Consider the following 19,156-nt stretch of genomic DNA (forward strand, 5'->3'; position numbering starts at 1 on the left):
CATGTTAAACAAAATAACGAATTGCCTCCCACTTCCCCTCTCTCCTCCTCCTCTACTTCTCTGGGGGAATCCCTGCTCTTACCTATGCTAAGCAAGCATACCAACACTGAGCAACATCCCCACCCCAAATGATGAATTTCTAGATAGTATGCCAAACCATATCAGAGCCTGAGGCAAAGGGGAAAAAGTATACAGTTATATAGATGGTTTTATAATTTCTAGTGGTTGCTTATTTTTCCAGAAAGTTAAAGTAATTAAAAATCATTGAGTGTTAAAATTTAAAACATTATTTCAAGTATTTTATGCATCCTCAATTAAAATATGTTAATATTTTTATTTTAGCTTAATTAAAATGACTTAAGATTGCCACTTGGTCATCAGCAATTGCCACATACAAGGAATTCTCTCATTTGAAAACATACATTAAATTTTGAAAATATTAGGAGTTAGCTTTCTCATCAGTAACACACGCATAATTGCCTTGAGTTCTGACATAGCTTCACAGGCACTGCCAGTACTTTTCTGTTGGTTGTAATGATTTAACTTGGAAGCCAATCTAAAATAATGACTGGAACATGAGAACAAATCTAGTGTCAGGTGTTTAAATCCTTACTATTTTGTTAATGAATTTCTAGAAGAGCCATTTTGATGGTGTTTCTTAAAAATAGGAAAACCAGCAACTGGTGGAATTAGGGCTATTTTAAATACAACTCGCGTTACAAATTACATTCTTTTTCCAACCTGAGCCTCAAATAACCTCCAGGAAAAATTCTGTTTCAGCACATATAGTTTTAGTCAAGGTGTTAGATATTTCTAGGAAATATCTGGGTCTAGTTAAGTTAGTTTTGTTTTTGTTTGCACAGATATATTTAAAAGTCTAGACACACAAAAAAAAGCACTAGGTGGGATTAATATCATTTTAGCTGAGTAGCTGAGTGAGTTTGAACTTTTAAAGAGAAAAAAGCACAGTGAAGAAATTGCAAACCAATGGCTGTTGTAGCCTGGATGTTTCCAGATTAAGATGATGGAAGCAGTGTGCTGTGCTGCAGTGGAGACCACTGAATGTGTGTGGATGAGGACAGGAAGGAGACTTTGAGATTTGAATTCACAGGCTACAGTGATATGAAAACCAATGTCTTCAATGCATTTCTCTGCAGCATGTGACAAACTTTCAACATCAACAATGAATTTGCAAAAGCAGACGGAGCCTCCTATGAGTAAACGCCTGTCTTCATCCACCGTGGCAATATCTTATTCCCCAGACCGAGGCAAGTGAATGGGTAGACCTTGTCTCTCCAGTTTGCTTCTTTCTGGTGTGAATGTCTTAACAGTACCCTTTATGAAAGTCTTCTCTCAAGCCCTATGCAAATGTTACCACTGTCCTAACCTCTAGTGTCTGGCTAACAAGAATTTGGAAAGTGGTATTGTTCTATAAAGAAAGGTTATTATTGATAGGAATTGATATTCTCACAATCTGCAAGAACCTATTCCACAGAGCATAGAGGAAGGTTGTTTTGTTTCGTTTTTAAAGCACTATTGCTGGGTCAGTGATATAATATAATTAATTAACCAGAAAGAACAAAATTGATTAGTTATCTGTGGGACTTGATATTATAGAAAAATGGGACTCTGAAGTCATTCATGGTTTGTAGGCATACCTTTTTTTATAAATGGAAACAGAAATAATATGAGAACTTTTTTCATTTATTTTACATACCAGCCACAGTTTCCCCTCCCTTCTCTCTTCCCGTTCCCTCCCATCACCTCCCATCGACCTGCCATCCATTCCTCCTTTGTTCAGAAGGGGTAGACTTTACATGGGAGTCAACAAAGCATGGCAGATCAGGTTGAGGCAGGACCAAATTCTTCCCCTTGCATCAAAGCTGGGTGAGGCATCCCAGCATGGGAAATAGGTTCCAGAAAGCCAGCTCATACACCAGGGACAGGCCCTGATCCCACTACTAGTGTCCCCACAATCAGACACTAGTACAACTGTCCCCACATCAGACACTACACAACTGTCACTCGCATACAGAGGGCCTAGGTTAGTCCCATGCAGGCTCCCTAACTATTTGTTCAGGGTCCATGTGCTCCCAAGAGCTCAGGTCAACTGTATCCGTGGGTTTCCCTGTCATGACCTTGACCCCCCCCCCCACCTCCATGCTTGCTTGTACAATCTCTCTTCCATTCAACTGGACTGCCAGAGCTTGGCTCAGTGCTTAGCTGTGGATCTCTGCATGCCCTTCCAGCAGGTACTAGATGAAGGCTCTCTGATGACAATTAGGGTAGGCACCAATCTGATTACAGGGAAAGGCCAGTTCAGGTACCCTCACTACTATTGCTAAGAGTCTTAGGTGGGGTCATCCTTGTAATTCCTTGGAATGTCCCTACCAGGTTTCTCCTTAATCCTGTATGGCCCCCTTTATCAAGATATCTCTTTCATTGCTCTCTCCCTCAGTTCTGCCAACTCAACTAATCTCTCATGTTCCCATCCACCCATCCCCTGTCTTTTGCCCCCCTCCCCGCTCTCAGTCTACCCAGGATATCTCATCTATTTCTCTTTCCCAAGGAAATCTATGCAGAGAACACATTTTTTTAAAAAGGAAAAGCATGAATGACCTTTTCAGGCAGCATTTTGATTTGGGAGACAGTATATATAGAGAGACACATAACCATTTTCAGAACCTGAGTAGATGTAACAGCTTCTGTGTTCTAATGGAGGTTCATAAGAGTCATTGGAGGCCTGAATTTTTTTTCCTTTTACTGTACATAGGTTAAGAAAGAGAGGGCTCTTCTTGTGTAGCATTCATATCCTAAAGCACTGATGAGAGAAGGTCAGGTACTGGAAGACTATTGAGGTTGTCAGATTATCACCAAGGGATGACCAGGAGAATGTTTGTGACTTGGAAGAGGAAGGTGGGCCTTCCTCATTGTCATTCACTCGCATTGATTTTATTCCTCCATTCTAGAGGCATGATGTAGGTAGTCTCCATAAGTATCATAATGCTGCTGAGTATTGATGCCCACTCATGGTAACCACTAGAATCATGGAAGGAAGGAAGAGTTTGAAGAGAAAATACCTAACACTTTTAACTCTATAGTTATTCCTTTAGTGAATATATTCCATATTTTCTCAAATTCATTACTTTGCATTGATGAACATGCAAACATGGTGTATCATGGTTGACAACTAAATTATATGCTTGTGTATTCTAATTTTCAATCTCCATACATTTACTAAATAGATATCCAAACAGTATCCATTGCCATATATCCCCAAGCCAAAACATTTTAGTTAATAGATTTTATTTTTCATTTTCATTTTTGAGTTTTTTGTTGTTTTAGCATAGATTTTTCAGGCAGGGTCTCATTCTATATTCCAGAATGGCCTTGAACTCCTGTTTGTTTGTTTTTTTTGTTTGTTTTTTAAGTTTATTTATTTATTATACAGTGTTCTGCCTGTATATATGCCTGCAGGCCAGAAGAGAGCACCAGATATCATTACAGATGGTTGTGAGCCATCATGTGGTTGCTGGGAACTGAACTCAGGACCTCTGGAAGGGAAGCCTTAACTTTTAACATCCGAGTCATCACTCCAGCCCCTAGGGAAGCTTGTTGATGCTGAATTTTCAGGGTTTTGACCATGTGAACTCCTGCTCAGTATATATCAAAATTTTATACTCTTGAAGATGATGTAAAATATCTACAAGATATTTTACATACTTTGAAGACATAAGAAACTATCCACTCATCAGCTAATGATGGGAACCTTGACAAAGTCTTAAATTCCCAGGTATTATTGTTCAGATACCCACTTTAGGAGCTGATCTTTCCAACAACAACAGTCTGCTCTAAACACTGTCTTCTGAATAGTTTACACCATTGACTCATTACCATGGTGTCTTTAAGCAGTAGGACCCATACAGTAGATGAGGCAGGCTAGTTCCATTGATTTTACTTGTAACCTTTAGGTAACCTGGTCTTAGAAATAGAATCAAATTCTATTAACCTTAAAAGTATGTCTTAGCCATATTGCTTCCTTGTTCCTTCTGAATCTTTTCATCTGGTCCCAGCAAACCTTTGGCCAGAAAGCTGGAGCTTACCTGACTACCTTCCAGGTCTGAGGCCTGTTATGATATTAAGGGCACATACTAGAAGTACCATTCTTGAGGGCTCATTAGTTCCTATGGAAAACAAGAAGCTAAGAACTTCATGACACTTGAAGCATACGATTCATTATCAAGAGATACCCACAATGTGATCAACCACTGTTGTGCCTCTCACCATGCCCCAGAGTGCATAGTACAGTGGGAGTAATTCATTTCAGTCTGTGATTTCGGAGGTACTACCTGAGGTTACCAGTTCCAAAGCCTCTTCTGCTGGTGGTTCTGGATCATCTGCTTGATAAGTGTAGCTAGTATATTAATGTACTGTATTGGAATTATATCAAAATTGCCCCATCACAGCTTCCTCAGTTATGCCATTATGTACAGTCTAGACCCAGAAATCCATGCTCATATACATGGGCATTTTGGGAAGTTAGAGAACTTCCATGAGCAATTCTAGAAAGCAGATTTTAGATATCTTTTGACAGTGGCCTCCATGCCACTACAAGCTGGGTTTTGTTTGTATTGTATTCAGAAGTCAAAACTTGATTTTTCAGTTGTTCACTAAAAAAATAGAATATTTTCATGAGTGGAAGAGGAAGAGGAGAAGAAAATAAAGGAATATTTAATTCAGCATAATCAGAAAGATACACAATGTTTAGGGATTATTCAAAGTAAAATACTAAATTTTCAAAGAACTTAAAATAGTTTTATGTGACTTCCTATTTATTTTAGCTTAGTCATTTATCCGATGACCAGTGTAAAAAGATCATTCTTTTTTCTTGGGACAGCTACCTAGAAGAAAGTTTATCTTAGGTGTGTGGACTAGAAAAAGGTAAAGTAAGTAGAGTCAGGTCCTAAGTCTGCTGTTATAAACCACAACTACTAAAAAAAAAATCTAACAGAAAACAGCAGTGATGCTTCTTGACAACCTTTCCCAGACTGTAGCTTTTATAAGAATGTACCCAGGCTCTGCATCAGAATTATAGTTCTGAAGAGCAGCTTGAATTTTTTTGGTTGGTGCCATTAGAGACCTGTCCCATGTGGTCCAGAAGTATTCAGGATGTTTCATTTCACAGTTTAGAGACCAAAAGAGGGATGTGTTTATAGTAGTCTCTAATTAAATTTTAAAACTCTAAAGTATATCTCTTCTGGAAGTTGATTCTTTTCATTCTCTATTTTTCAACAAAAATCATAGTAAAAATAATTACTTTGAAACTTGTTCTGGTTTCAGTACTCAGTTCCAACCCACCTACTGATGCAAAAAACCAAGGAAAGGTTGTTTTTTTCCCATTTCCATTGAAGGAAAAAATTAGAATCACTGTGATTCTTACCTCGGTTTAGGTAGCACGACCAAAAGTAGCCAAGGAATCCCCTGAGGCAGCACTCTTGGAGTTTCATTAGTTATCTTCACATTCTGTAGGCAATTTTCACCTCTCACAACATCTTGCTATTTCATACCATAGCCAACAACTCCATAGGTACAAAAGTACCACAGGTTCACTTCTTTTCTCAAACATTAGTTTTATTTTATTTTTGTTAATTGGAGTCATTGTAGCAATTCTACCTCTGATGTAACTTTTTCTGCCCCCTCAAGAACACCAAGGTTTTGTGATTCATTAATAGAACTCAGAGGACTCATAGCTCATGGCTATGGTTTATTATAGTAGCAAGACACACAACCAAGTTAACAAAGGGAATAGTGTATGAGACGTACAGAGGAAACCGGGTCTAAGTTTCCAAGGATCTCCTACAACAGTCGTCAAGGATATGCTTCATATAACAGTACATTTAAAGTGTTGCCTATTGAGGAAGCACTCTAAAGATTCAGTGCCTTGGGCTTTTACTGGGAACTAGTAATGTAGGCATCCATTACTAAGAAACTTCACACACTTAGAATGTATTATTTGTACAAACAGGCCTTTAGCACTCACTAGTGAATGACACAAACCATCCTAAAATCTAAGCTCCTAAATACTGGAAAAAGTGCAATCTTGTAAGCAAACCTGCAAAGATAGTGGTCAGGACTTCTGTGTTATTCCTGTGCAAGGAAACTGAGGCGTAGAGACAGTAAGTATCCTGCCCATGGTAATACAGCTATTAGGTGACAATGAAAAGTCTGCTTACTTCCAAAGTACACTTTTAACACCTCAAATGAACTTGACTCTTGAATCTTGGGAGTCTTATTTAAGATGAAATCTACTCTGTATACAGTAGAAAAAACATATTTAAAAATGTGGATTACAAATTACATTTTTTATAGAACTATGTTCTTTTCAACCCTGATTCTCCTGCCTTTTCCATCTGTGTTTTCTGTATTTTCTGGCTAATATGCTGTAACTCTCTAGTATTCAATGCCTGTCCTCATGTAGCTCTCGGCAGCCCCCTCAAATCTTCATACAAGGCTTCTCCAACCCGGACCATTGAGAGAAAGAAGGGTATACCTACATCTGGTGTGGGAGATGCTGGGAAGGGAGTCGTGACAGGTGCCGAGTCTTCTCAGGTAGGTTTAAACACCCTCTCTCACTCTTTTCTGTACTGTGATTTGTCTGACAGTGTGATTGTTTCTGCCATTAACCTGGGTCTCAATTTCTGTCAGTCTCCAGGGACTGTTCAAATGATACATTTGGTTTAAGTTTTTTTTTTTTTTTATCAAACTTTGGAAAATTATCAAATATTTGCTTCCCCCTGAATCTTAATGCCTTGTAACAGATTACTAATAATACTGTTTTGATGATGCACCTTTCTTTCAGAGGACACAAGTCAGAAAGAATTTCAGGGGTCTTCTCTGCTTCCTCAAGGCTCTGGTTCTAGGAGACTTGCCTCTGTATATAACTAAAACTGGTCTAGGTCAACAGCCTTTGAATGTATTTTACGTCATATGGACACTTCAGTAAAATAGCTGTTAAGCAAGTATCCTCAATTCTATATATTTATTTAGAAATTATATATGCCATACTCATTTGTGTTATCATTTGCTACATAACAAAGTACCCTAAACCTTGTCAGTGTAAATAAAAAACAAATATGTCTTCAACCATAGGTTCCTTGGGTCTGAAACTGAAGGTAGCTGAATTGAGAGCTTGGTAGAGGTACAAGGGTCTTTCATGAGGATTTAGTCAGAATACAGACCAGGGCTGTGTCATCTGAAAGCCTGACTGAGCCTCTTTTAAGACATTCATTACAGGGATGCTGAAGGACAGACCACCTCAATTCCTCACTACATAAGCCTCTTCACAAATCTGCTTGTGAGTCCAAAATGGCTAATTTCTCCCAGAGCAAACAATCTAAGAGGTTGTAAAATGGAAGCTTCAATGCCTTTAATCCCCAACTTGTGAGTTAAGCCTTATGCATGTCATTAAAAGCAAGTCACTATGATTAAATAGAAAGAGAATGGAGTTCTACCCATTGAAGGAAGAAGGGGTATTAATTGCATTGATTATGTATCATTAGTTGATACATATTAATTTATATTAAAACTACTGCATTACTATTAAACATTTTTGTTTTATTTATTATTTATAGCCTTGCATAGCAAGTCCAGGAATTTATGTGTTACACAGTCCATCACTTATCTTACATCCTTAGCTCTGTTGAATACTTTGTAATAGCATATATTCTTTTCAAATTCATGCATGCCCTGAGATAGTAACAAATAAGAGCTAGGGTTTATGACTCTTAGATTTTGCTGTAAGATGGATTATTTGTGGAAGATATTTGCCATTTGTGGGGACTAAATGAGGACTTGTTACATAAAAATGGAAAGATAGTAAGGCTCTTTCTACAGGCCAGTCCCTAATGCCCATTCCCTTCTACTATGAGAGGTCAGGGGAAAAATAGAGAGAAATGTGTGTTTTGCACTCTGCATTATATAACTAGGCATCATGGATATTAAAATCACCTTCTGGTAAAGGTTTTATAATAAGTATATATTTTATATTTATTTGAATGTAATGTTTTAAATTATTTTATTTTTTGAGATTATAATTAAGTCATTTCCACCTTCCCTTTCTTCCCTCTAAGCTCTCCTATATACTTCCTCTTGCTCTCTTTGAACTTCATGGCTTCTTTTTTTCATTAGTTCTTATACACATATATGTGTATATGTATATTTATGTGTGAGTATGTATGAATGTATATGTACATATATATTTATATCCCTAAATATATAACCACATAAGAAAAGTCCTCTTTTGAATTGTTAATCAGGGTTGTTAAAGAGACTCCCAAAACATTATATACTATTGCTGTTGCCATTGGTTGCCACCCCAGGAGTGGAAGTTAAGTCCCTATTGCTGAAAACACCATGCTTTTCAGACTTATGGCTCAGAGGCCTCTAAGAGTGTATGTTTTTGTACCATTTCCGGTTCACCTGATTGCAGTGATCTCCTAGTATCACAAATCTCTACAAAGATACATGTCACATGATACAATAGACCTGTATATTGTTCCCTCTGAAAGAAATTTTTATTACTACCATCTGAGATAGTTTTTCAACTTATAGAAGTAGTACCAATCATAGGCTTTGGCTATCATATTCTTTGCCCCTTACAGATGGAGAAAGTGAAGAAGGGACGGGTGACAACTTCTGTTTCCACTGGGGGTCTTGGGTCCCCACTGAGAAGATGTGAGCCTCCTGAAGACATTCCTAAGAGGTCATCTTCTCCTGTGAAATCCAAGTAAGCACATCTTCCCTTACCAGAACTCTGATAGTTGATTTAGTTTGGTTTGGTTCCATCCAACACTGTGGCTTTTGCTCTGCCAAAAGCATGACCAACAAGAAAGGGTGAGCCGAACAGATGCCTTTGGGGTATGTATCTACACACTTATGTGTATTCTGGATGAATGATGGACCATTTGTAAGTTTGTTGCTTGATAACATATTATAGGACTCATATTTGCCAAGATGATATGGTCAGAATTTTCTCTTTAGGTCCTTCAATTCCATTTTTTGTCTTCTTTATTTCCCCTGGCATTATCCATTCTCTTTTGATTGTACCATGTCTAGCTCTGGATTGAAGTGGTTGCATTGTGCATAGGCACCTACTTAGCATCTCCTTTCCTGATCTTACTGACTCACTGTTTTTATCTTTAAAAAGATAACTGGTGGTTAGCAATTCTGTTTTGGAGACAGAGTCTCATATAACCAAAGACGTCTTTCTCTGCTTCTACAAAGTTGGGATATAGGTATATGTTACCACACACACCCAAACATTTTAAAGCCAAACATAAAAGTTTTATTAGGGATGGATAAACTCAACAAAGATAATATAAATGAAAAACAAATTTATGATCACTGTCCCTAAGTTACTAAAAGATTTATATGCAGGGTTATATAAGTAGTAATTAACAAAAGTGATTCAGTGAAGGGTCAGTGAGATGGTTTAGTTGCTAGAGGTGCTTGCCACAAAAGCGTGGCTTCCTGAGTTTGATCCTTGGAACCACCCTAAAAGTGAAAGAAGAAAACCAACACAACAGAGTTGTCCTCTGACCACTATACATGTACCATTGCACACATCCCCCCATCATGCACAAACACAGTAATAATAATGATATAGTAACAACTTAATCCAGAAATACAGGGGAAAGATACAAGTAGTATTAAGAGACAAGGAAAAATGTGGTTTTAATTTGGAAAAATAGGAACTTTATTTATTTATTTATTTATTTAATTGAGTTGGAGATTTTTTTTTTTTTTTTTTGCTCTTGGTTGAGACAAAGTATCTTTAAGACCTGAAGGAAAGTGAGTCATCATCCTCTTGCTTTAGAATCTTCAGTGGCTTGGATTACAGGTGTCTACCACCATGCCTAGTTTGCCCAGATGTTTTTTCTATGCAGGGTTACATAAGATCATATCTGTGCAAGTATATAATGTGCTTTGAGTATAAGTCCTCAATATAACATTTGAGTGGACACATGTATAAAGTAAGGGAGCAGGTCTTAGTTAAAACCTTGTTAGTCTGAAGTTCATTTGCATTGTATCAGTATTTTATGTTCATTTAGTGTTCTTCTGAAAAACTGCTTTGAGGATGGGAATTGTCTTTATTTCTTGTAAGTCAGGTGCTCAGTATGGATCTGTCTTAGTCCATTAGGACTGCTTGGAACAATGGATGCTTCACATTTCAGTTACTTAGGCTTGGAGAAGCTTGCATATGAAAGACCCCCAAAAGACCCCAAGAGTTTGGAGCCTGTCAGGGGGGGTAGGCCCTTGCCACCAACAGAAGAGACCAGACCAGGATGCAAGTACAAGAGGTTATTTATTGTTTACACAGGTACCTGTGGACACTTCAGTCTTTCGAGGGGACTGAGTGTGCCGAGGTTAAAACTCAGGCAGTTTATATAGGGTTGGGGTGGCAAGAAGCAGGCTTACAGAAGCAGAAGCATGGTTACAGGGATTTCATTATTTCATCTAAATGTAGCAGTTGTAGTTAACCAAGGACAGTTGGTTATTAGGGTTGGGCACAAAGAATACAAAGAATTCAGTTATGACTCTCTCAGCATCCCAGATACCGTCCTACTGACCTTGCTTTGGTCCAAGCTGCAGACCACAGATATCTGGTTGGCGTTGGATGAGAACAGCACCTTGTTCCCTCCTTTACTTTTCTCATAACTTGACCTTGGCAAATTAGCAAGAGCAATTCAAACAGGCAATAAGCATAGTGGGGGGGTCTTTCACATAGACTTCATTGGTTAAGCATCCCTGATCTGAACATTTGAAGTCTGAAACTTTTTGAGTAGTAGTATGATGCTCAGAGAGCTTTGAAATATGGAGCATTTTAGATTTCATAACTTCATATTAAGAATGATTAACCTAAAATAAGCAAAGAAAACAAAACAGAAGAAAAGATTAAAAAAGAAATGCTTAACTTTTGTGAAAGAGTTGAGAGGTCTAAACAGAGGAAAAGTAGATGGGGGGGGGATAAACAGGAGGTGAGGGAGGGAATTGGAAGAAAGGACAGAAGGGAAACTGTTCGGTATGTAAAATAAATGAAAAAATAATAAGAGCTGAGAGGTCTAAAGAAAAGCAAGAGTTTCTTGGTTTTACCTTTTTAAATTAATTATTCTGTCCTACATTACTTCCTCACCACAGGTTCCCCTCCCTCTTCTAGTTCTCCCCACACCTCCCTTCTCCCCAAGATCTACTCCTTCTTTTCCTTTCAGAAAAGAGCAAGTCTCCCAAGGATGTCAACAAAACAAACATGGCATAACAAGTTATAATGAGATTAGGTACACCCCTTGTATTAAGGTTAGATTAGGCAACCCAGTAGAAGGGAATGTGTCCTTTAGATGAGGCAACCCAGTAGGAGGGAATGTGCCCTAAAAGGAGGCAAAAGAGTCAGAGACAGCTCCTGTTCCCAATGTTAGGAGTCTCATAAGAACACCAAACTATACAATTATACCATATTTACAGAGGGCCTAGATCAAACATATACAGGCTCCCTGATTGTCGGTTTAGTCTCTGTGAGCTCTTATGAACCCTATGTATTATCTGTGGGCCATTTCTTCTGGGTTCCTTGACCCCTCTAGCTCCTACAACCCCTCTTCCCCCTCTTCCATGGGATTCCCCAAGTTTCCTCAGCCAAATATTTGGCTGTAGGTCTCTGCATCTGCTCCCAGAAGTTGCTGGATGAAGTCTCACTGATAACATTTGGGCTAGGCTCTGATCTATGAGTATAGCAGAATATCATTAGGATTTTTTACCAGTTGTATTTGGTTCTATCGTAGGTTTTGGGCTATCTAGTCTCTAGTTTTTTGGCAGTGTCAGGCATAGGCTTCCTCTCATGGCATAGGTTGCAAGTTGTACCAATCGTGGGTTGGCCATTCCCACGAGGTTTGTGCCACTTTTACCCTGGCACATCTTGCTGACAGGACAAATTGTAGGTCAAAGAGTTTGTGGCTGGGTTGGTAACCCAGTCCCACTGCTGGAAGCCTTGCCTCATTACAAAAGATGGCCTGTTCAGGCTCCCTATCACCCATTACTAAGAATCACATGAATTGAAATTAAGTTCTTTCAGAGAAATTAGCCAAACTATACAGTAATGAAGAAACATAGGTCATGACTGCCCACAATTACATAGGTGGATCTCATGAATGTTAAAATAAGTGGAAAAAGAAAGTTATAGAGGAATATCAGTAATACATTTCATTTATTTTATTTCCCAAATATTCTACCTAAACAATGTTCTTCAGAATTAAATATGATAAAAATTAATTTTTATGAAAATGACATGGCAGACATAAAATTCTAGATGATAATGGCCTTTTTGAAAGAGGAAGGAGAATATCAGACAAGGGAGGGCCACTCTGGTGTTTTCAACATTAGAAGATGGATGTTTGGACATTTGTTGTTTCAATTTTTATACCTTAATTTTTTTTGAGACAGGGTTTCTCTGTAATGCTTTGGAGCCTGTCCTGGAACTCACTCTGTAGACCAGGCTGGCCTTGAACTCACAGAGGTCCACATATCTCTGCCTCCTGAGTGCTGGGATTAAAGGTGTGCACCACCAATGCCCAGTCATACCTTAACACTTTTTATAAACTATATATTCAGTGTTGAAGAAAGGCAAGACAAAGAAACTTGATATTAAGAACTATATCATGCATAAGTAAACTCCCTTTATTTTTGACATTTTATCTGTACAGACTAGTGATGTGGCTTTTACTTATTTTTTATTGAGCTATACATTTTTCTCCACTTTCCTTCCCTCCTCCCCTCTCCCATTCTACCCTCCACCCTGCCCTCCATGCCTCCAGTTTACTCAGGAGGTCTTGTCTTTTTCCCCTTCCTAGGTGGATCCATGTATATCTCTTTTAGGGTCTTCTTTTTTTTTTTTTTTAACCTAGATTCTCTGGGTTTGTGGACTGTAGGTTGGTTGTCCTTTGATTTATGTTTAATACCCAGTGAGTAGTAAGTACATATTGTAATTGTCTTTCTGGGTCTTGGTTATCTCATTCAGGATGGTGCTCTTTAGTTCCATCCATTTGCCTGTAGCACCCGTGCTACCATCTCTTCCACAAATCGGGCGAAGGCCTAGAGATTGAAATAAAGACAAGACAGCGGGTCATTCGTTCAAAGGCAATGTCAGAACGCCAAAAGCCGTTTACTGAGGGGCAAGAACGGGCTTAAATACCGACTTGTAGCACAGTGGAAAGTTACAGGAATTTTTTGGCTTAGCTCCTCCCTGTTTTGTCACGAGGTATGGTTGTCACGGGGTGTGTGTCACAAGGTGTGTTGTCATGATGTGTGCTGTCATGGTACGAGTACCAACAAAAGCCTTGGGGCAAAGAGTTCTGGCCAACAGCTTCAGGCTAGCTCAAGGCGCCTCAGGGGTCCATGCAGGGCCCTACAGGTCCCCCTTTCTTTTAATATAAACTAACACCTGTCTTAGGTGACAGAGGACATCAGCATAATTTCTTACCCATCATTGGAGAGGTCACCCAGGCCCGTAACCTTCCTGTCTTAGGTTGGATATTTGCCCCATCTGCCTTACCCATCACTGGTGAATAGTTTGTCAGCCACACGTGGGCAGAGGCAGTTTCTCTTGAGCCAAAGACAGTATCTGTCTTGTTAGAAAGTTGGCCTGGGCCTGTTTAATGCTGTGGCAAAGTAGCACCAAGTACAAGGGCTACAAGTCCCAATGTTCTGCCCGCAAGTTGAAGTCCTTGTAAAATGCCTTCTGCATTGGCAAGTGGCGGGTCTCATAGATGTTAATGATCTGCATGGCTAAAGCATGTGTATAACTTAAAAACTCATCACTCCAGGATTTCTGGAGAAAAATGATTCATTAACACAGATATGTGTAAAAGACAGAGAACAAGAAGCCATATGAGCTTCTCACAAAAATTCAAGTGTTCCTATAGGAGGTTAGTTTGTAAATTTAGTTTAAAAATGCCAATTTGTACTGGATAATTACGTGTGTTTTGGGTAGCTAAGGCTTAAGCCAAATCACCTGCTAGTTGATCCACTGTGCTTGCAGTATTTACAGATTGGGAGAGGGCTATGGTAGAAACTGTTGCTTCAGTGGTGAAGGCAGCACTGGCAGCCGTGATCCTGGAATCTCCTTTCCTCTCTGCTGCACACCCAGGGTACGTGGCCCACGACAGCTGTTACAGCCAGAAGACCTGCTGAGAACAATTGAAACTTTCTCTAAAATTAGTAGCATTGGTTACAACAAAAGAATGGAACCAGAATACAGTGCCTAAGATGAAGGTGAAATTCTCGTCCTTTGGATCAGTGTAAATTTATATAGCCGCTTGATCCAAACTATAATTAGTGGTCAGGAAAAAAGGCCACATATGGCTACTCAGATGCACAGGCATCAGGATGGGTAGATTCTTGAAGACACATCGGACCTTCTTTCTGGCTGTTACAATCACCATCCCTCCGCATATGACGAATCAGCCGCTCATGCACCCAAACAGGGTTATCTGCATCTTGTGGAAAGACACAAACTGACCCTCGGGACCATACTAGAACTGGGTCAGGGCCGCACCATTTTCCAGTAGTGACATTCTTCCACATAACTGAGCCATAGTCAGATGACCGAGGGCGCCAATGCCTGTCAGCCACAGATCGAGCAGCACCATCAATAGTTAAAAAATTTAAAATGTATACGACAAGAGAAAGGTGATTATGAGGAGATCCTGTAAACTCCCCCTTTTTTGTTTTATGAAGATAGGCTTTAATTGTGCGATGTGCACGTTCCACCATGGCCTGACCCTGAGGATTATAAGGGATACCCGTCTTATGTGAGATAAAAATTTTTTTGCAAAAAGAATTAAAACCCTGACTAGTATAAGCAGGGCCATTATCAGTTTTTAATTGCCTGGGAATTCCCATGTAAGCAAAGGCTTGTGAACAAAGGCTTTTAACATCCTTAAGCCTTTCTCCAGTATGAGCAGAGGCAAATATGAGATGAGAATGGGTATCCATAGATACATGAACAAATTGTAGTTGACCAAAGGAAGGAACATGAGTAACATCCATCTGCCAGATATCATTAGGTGTGATACCATGGGGGTATGATTTTTATTTCTCTTTGAAAGTCTGAATCTACTACTCCTAGAATAATTCTAATTCCTTTCAACAAGGCACTACCGTGTCCTAACAATAGCCCTATTGCTCCTGGGGTAAGAGGTCCAAAGACTCCTGTTCTCAAGGCTTGAGTGCCCATTTGTGGTGTTAATATTGCTCGGGTGGCAGAACAGAGGTCCAATCCTGTGCTTCCTGGGGTACCTCTGATAATGTCCTGGGCATAAAGGGGTTTCTCTGAGGGATCATCTGTATTGGGCAGGTTACAGGTATATCCATTGCCCCGTACACCTGGGCTTGAGGGGCCTGAGGCTGGCCCCGCTTCCAGTTTCCCTGAGCCGGTAAAGGATTACCAAGGGCATCTGTCTTTGATCTACATTCCTTGCTCCAATGATGACCCTTACTGCAACGTGGGCAAAGCCCTGGCCTAGCGCTCAATTGCATTGCCACACCCTGGGGGCAGTTCCTTTTGAAATGTCCTGGCTGTCCACATCCAAAGCAACTCTTTGGTCTGGCTCCTCCATCGTTCTCCCCTCTTTTCACAACTGAAGCTATAACCTGGCCCATAATGTGATGACCATCTATGTCCCGACATATGCGTATATAGTCATTAAGACTTTTGGACTTATGGGGACGTAAAACCTCTTTACAATACTTGTTTGCATTATTGAATGCCAACTGTTTAACTATGGGCATGGCATTTTCAACATCACCAAAAATGCGGCCTGCCAGCTGTAGGAGGCGGTCTGCAAATTCTGAATAGGGCTCAGACGGTCCCTACAATACCTTAGATAGTTGATCTCCTGCAGCCTTATTAGCCTTATTATATATGTGATGAGTCCTCTTTCTGATAGTATCTTGTAACTGTATAAACAATGAAGTTAATTCTGTATTGTGAGGAATAAATTCTGCAGTCTCAATGTGTAAAACGACTCTCTCTCTGCATATTGAGAGTCAGTAACTATATTGAGGGGTTCTTTAAAATACATAAGTACCATGAGAATGGCATACAATTCTGCCTTTTGTACACAATTGTAAGGGCTTTGAACCACTTTGCTAATTTTTCCTGATTTATATCTTGCCTTACCTGATTTGTTTGCATCAGTGTAGAATATATGAACTCCAGAAATAGGTGTTTTTCTTACATCGCGTGGAAGGATCCAAATTGTTTTCTTTATGAATTTGATTCTCTCAATTTTGGGATAGCTGTTGCTAATCGTTCCCAAAAAATTACTGCAAGCTCTCTGCCAATATCTGTTATCTTTCCATAAGGAGGAAATTTCCTCATTAGTTAAAGGTACTATAATTTCTGCTGGGTCCCTTCCTATTAGCTGACGAAGTCTTAATTTACCTTTTATAATCAAGTCAGAGATCTTTTCTATATATGTTTTTAGTTTTTTATTCTGTTTATGTGGTAGGAATATCCATTCTAATGTGATATCTTCTCTCTGCATCAAAATCCCTGAAGGATATTCTCTAGATGGTAATATAACCAGAATACAGTCTAGGTTTGGATCCACACGGTCCACGTGTGCTTCTAGTATCCTCTTTTCTACCCATTCTAATTCCTTCTCAGCTTCAGCTAATAGTATTCGTGGACTATTCAAGTCCTTATCTCCTTTTAGGGCCAGTTTCAGGTTTTTCAAATCATGCCCTTCTACTCCAATAATGGTTTGCAGTTGAGAAATCTCTCCTAGTAATTTTTTGAAGATCATTAAGAGTCTGGTAGCGATTGCTTCTGATCTGTACTTTTTGAGGTCTAATTTTCTGTAGACCTATTTTATATCCTAAGTAGTTGATAGACTCTCCTTTTTGTATTTTTTCAGGTGCAATTTGTAATCCCCAGTGAGGTAAAACTTCCTTTACTTTCTCAAATATTTTTTTCTAATATTTCTCCTTTAGAGTCAGCTAACAATATATCATCCATGTAATGATAGATTATGGATTGTGGAAACTGTTTACAAATTATTTCTAGCGGTTTTTGTACAAAATATTGGCACAGGGTGGGGCTATTTAGCATTCTCTGTGGCAAAACCTTCCATTAATATCTCTTCACTGGTTGAGAATTATTGTAATTAGGGACCATTAAGGCAAATTTCTCTTTATCTTGTTCTTGTAAAGGTATAGTGAAGAAGCAATCCTTTAAATCAATAACTATAATAGGCCATTCTTTGGGTATCAAAGAAGGCAAGGGCATTCCAGGCTGTAGAGAGCCCATTGGCTGGATAACTTTATTGATGGCTCTCAGGTCTGTAAGCATTCTCCATTTACCAGATTTCTTTTTGATCACAAATACAGGAGAATTCCAAGGGCTGGTTGATTCCTTGATATGTCCAGAATTTAGCTGTTCCTGAACCAGGCTTTCTAAAGCTTGTAACTTCTCAGAGGGCATAGGCCATTGTCCTACCCAAACAGGTTCCTCTGTTAGCCATTTTAAAGGTAGGGCTTTTGGTTCCTCTGTTTGTTCAGCACTTGTATTCTGTTTTTGTACAGCCTGGATATTTGGTATCTGTCTTGTAGAGTACTTTATAACATTTTTTCCACAATCATGAGGTCGTTTATGGTTCCTATCTAATACTGGAGGAATATTAATCTGTGTATTCCATTGCTGTAATAGATCACGACCCCATAAATTTATCACTACTTCAGCCACATATGGTCTCAACCTTCCTCTCTGTCCTTCTGGTCCTATAAATTCAAAACATCTCGTGCTGTTTTACCTGAGACAGGGTTCCAATCCCTAAGAATTGAACATTTACCTCATGCAGGGGCCATCTTTGAGGCCAAGATTTATTAGATATGATAGTTACATCCGCCCCTGTGTCCAGTAAACTGTCAAAGTCTATTATTCATCTTAACTATCAATCTAGGCCTATGACTATTTATAGCGGTTTGCCAAAATACACGTTTTTTATTTCCTTCTGTCATGTTTGATTCAACTTCCGTCACTAGTTTGTCATCCAGAGCGGTATGAGTTTTTATAATAGTCCCAGAATTTTCTAATTGTCCTGTGGGAGATTGCCTTCCACTGTGACTGGGAATGTTCGGACCACCTGTGATGTGGGGACCTTCGAGAGGTCCCCCAAGGAGTTTCCCGATGGTAAAGGGTTTCCTTGCTTGTCTCTGGTCGATCTACACTCATTTGTCCAGTGTCTGCCTTTGCTACACCTTCTACATAAACCAGGAGGCTGAGGCCTTCTGTTTGATTCATTCCTGGGAGTGTTATTTCTAGGGAAGCTTTGCCTACAATTTCTTTTTAGATGTCCTATCTTACCCACATTTATAACATCTGACATGTTGATATCTCTTCAAACCTTTGGAGATGGCTTCTCCTACCCAAGCTTCGAAGTCACCATAGTAAGGAACTCTGTTATCTTGATGTCTTCTCTGACCTTTAGATATGGCTTCTCCTACTCATGCTTCAGTCTTATTGTCATTATACTCAATGTTGCCTGTATATAGGACCCATTCATCCAAGGGTGCTGATCGCATTTTTAAAGGCCAAAGCACCTGTTTGCATTGAGGATTCGCATTCTCATAAGCTAAAGATTCTATGAGTATTTGCCTAGCATCTATGTCTGCTACCTCTAATTGTACTGCCCTAGATAATCTTTCTAGAAAGACACTAAAGCGTTCTCTAGGTCCTTGTCTTATCTTGGTATAGGGTTCTATCCTCTCTCCTAATTCATGAACCTTATCCCAAGCATTCAGAGCTACTGTACTGCATAGAGACAAGATATGTTCATCATAGGCAGCTTGGGTTTCTGGGTCAGCATAAAGACCCTCACCAAGAATTTTATCTTGGGAAGCTTTATAACCTTTCTTTAAGCCCTGAAGGTCAAGAGCTTTTGCTTCCTCTCTCCATAAAGCCCTCCATTCTAATTGAGAGGAGTTTTCAAGGACAGCTGATATTAATTGATCCCAATCCTTAGGGGTTACCTTGTTATTCCTTGCCCATGATTCTACTAATTGTTTCACATACGGTGAGTGCATGCCATAAGAGACTACTGCTTCCTTT

The 19,156-nt window shown here is 39.3% G+C and overlaps 1 protein-coding gene across 1 annotated transcript in view; it reads left to right on the forward strand.

Moving 5' to 3' along the window:
• The window catches only part of Map7d2 (MAP7 domain containing 2), a 78,256-nt gene that overhangs the window by 25,092 nt on the left and 34,008 nt on the right, over window positions 1-19,156 (forward strand). The window contains exons 5-7 of the mRNA XM_051179711.1: window positions 1,158-1,268; window positions 6,455-6,609; window positions 8,661-8,785. Coding sequence (XP_051035668.1) covers window positions 1,158-1,268; window positions 6,455-6,609; window positions 8,661-8,785 — 391 coding nt within the window. The remainder of the gene's footprint in view (window positions 1-1,157; window positions 1,269-6,454; window positions 6,610-8,660; window positions 8,786-19,156) is intronic.

This window comes from Phodopus roborovskii, unplaced genomic scaffold, assembly GCF_943737965.1.
Source record: "Phodopus roborovskii unplaced genomic scaffold, PHOROB, whole genome shotgun sequence".
NCBI classification, from domain to species: domain Eukaryota; kingdom Metazoa; phylum Chordata; class Mammalia; order Rodentia; family Cricetidae; genus Phodopus; species Phodopus roborovskii.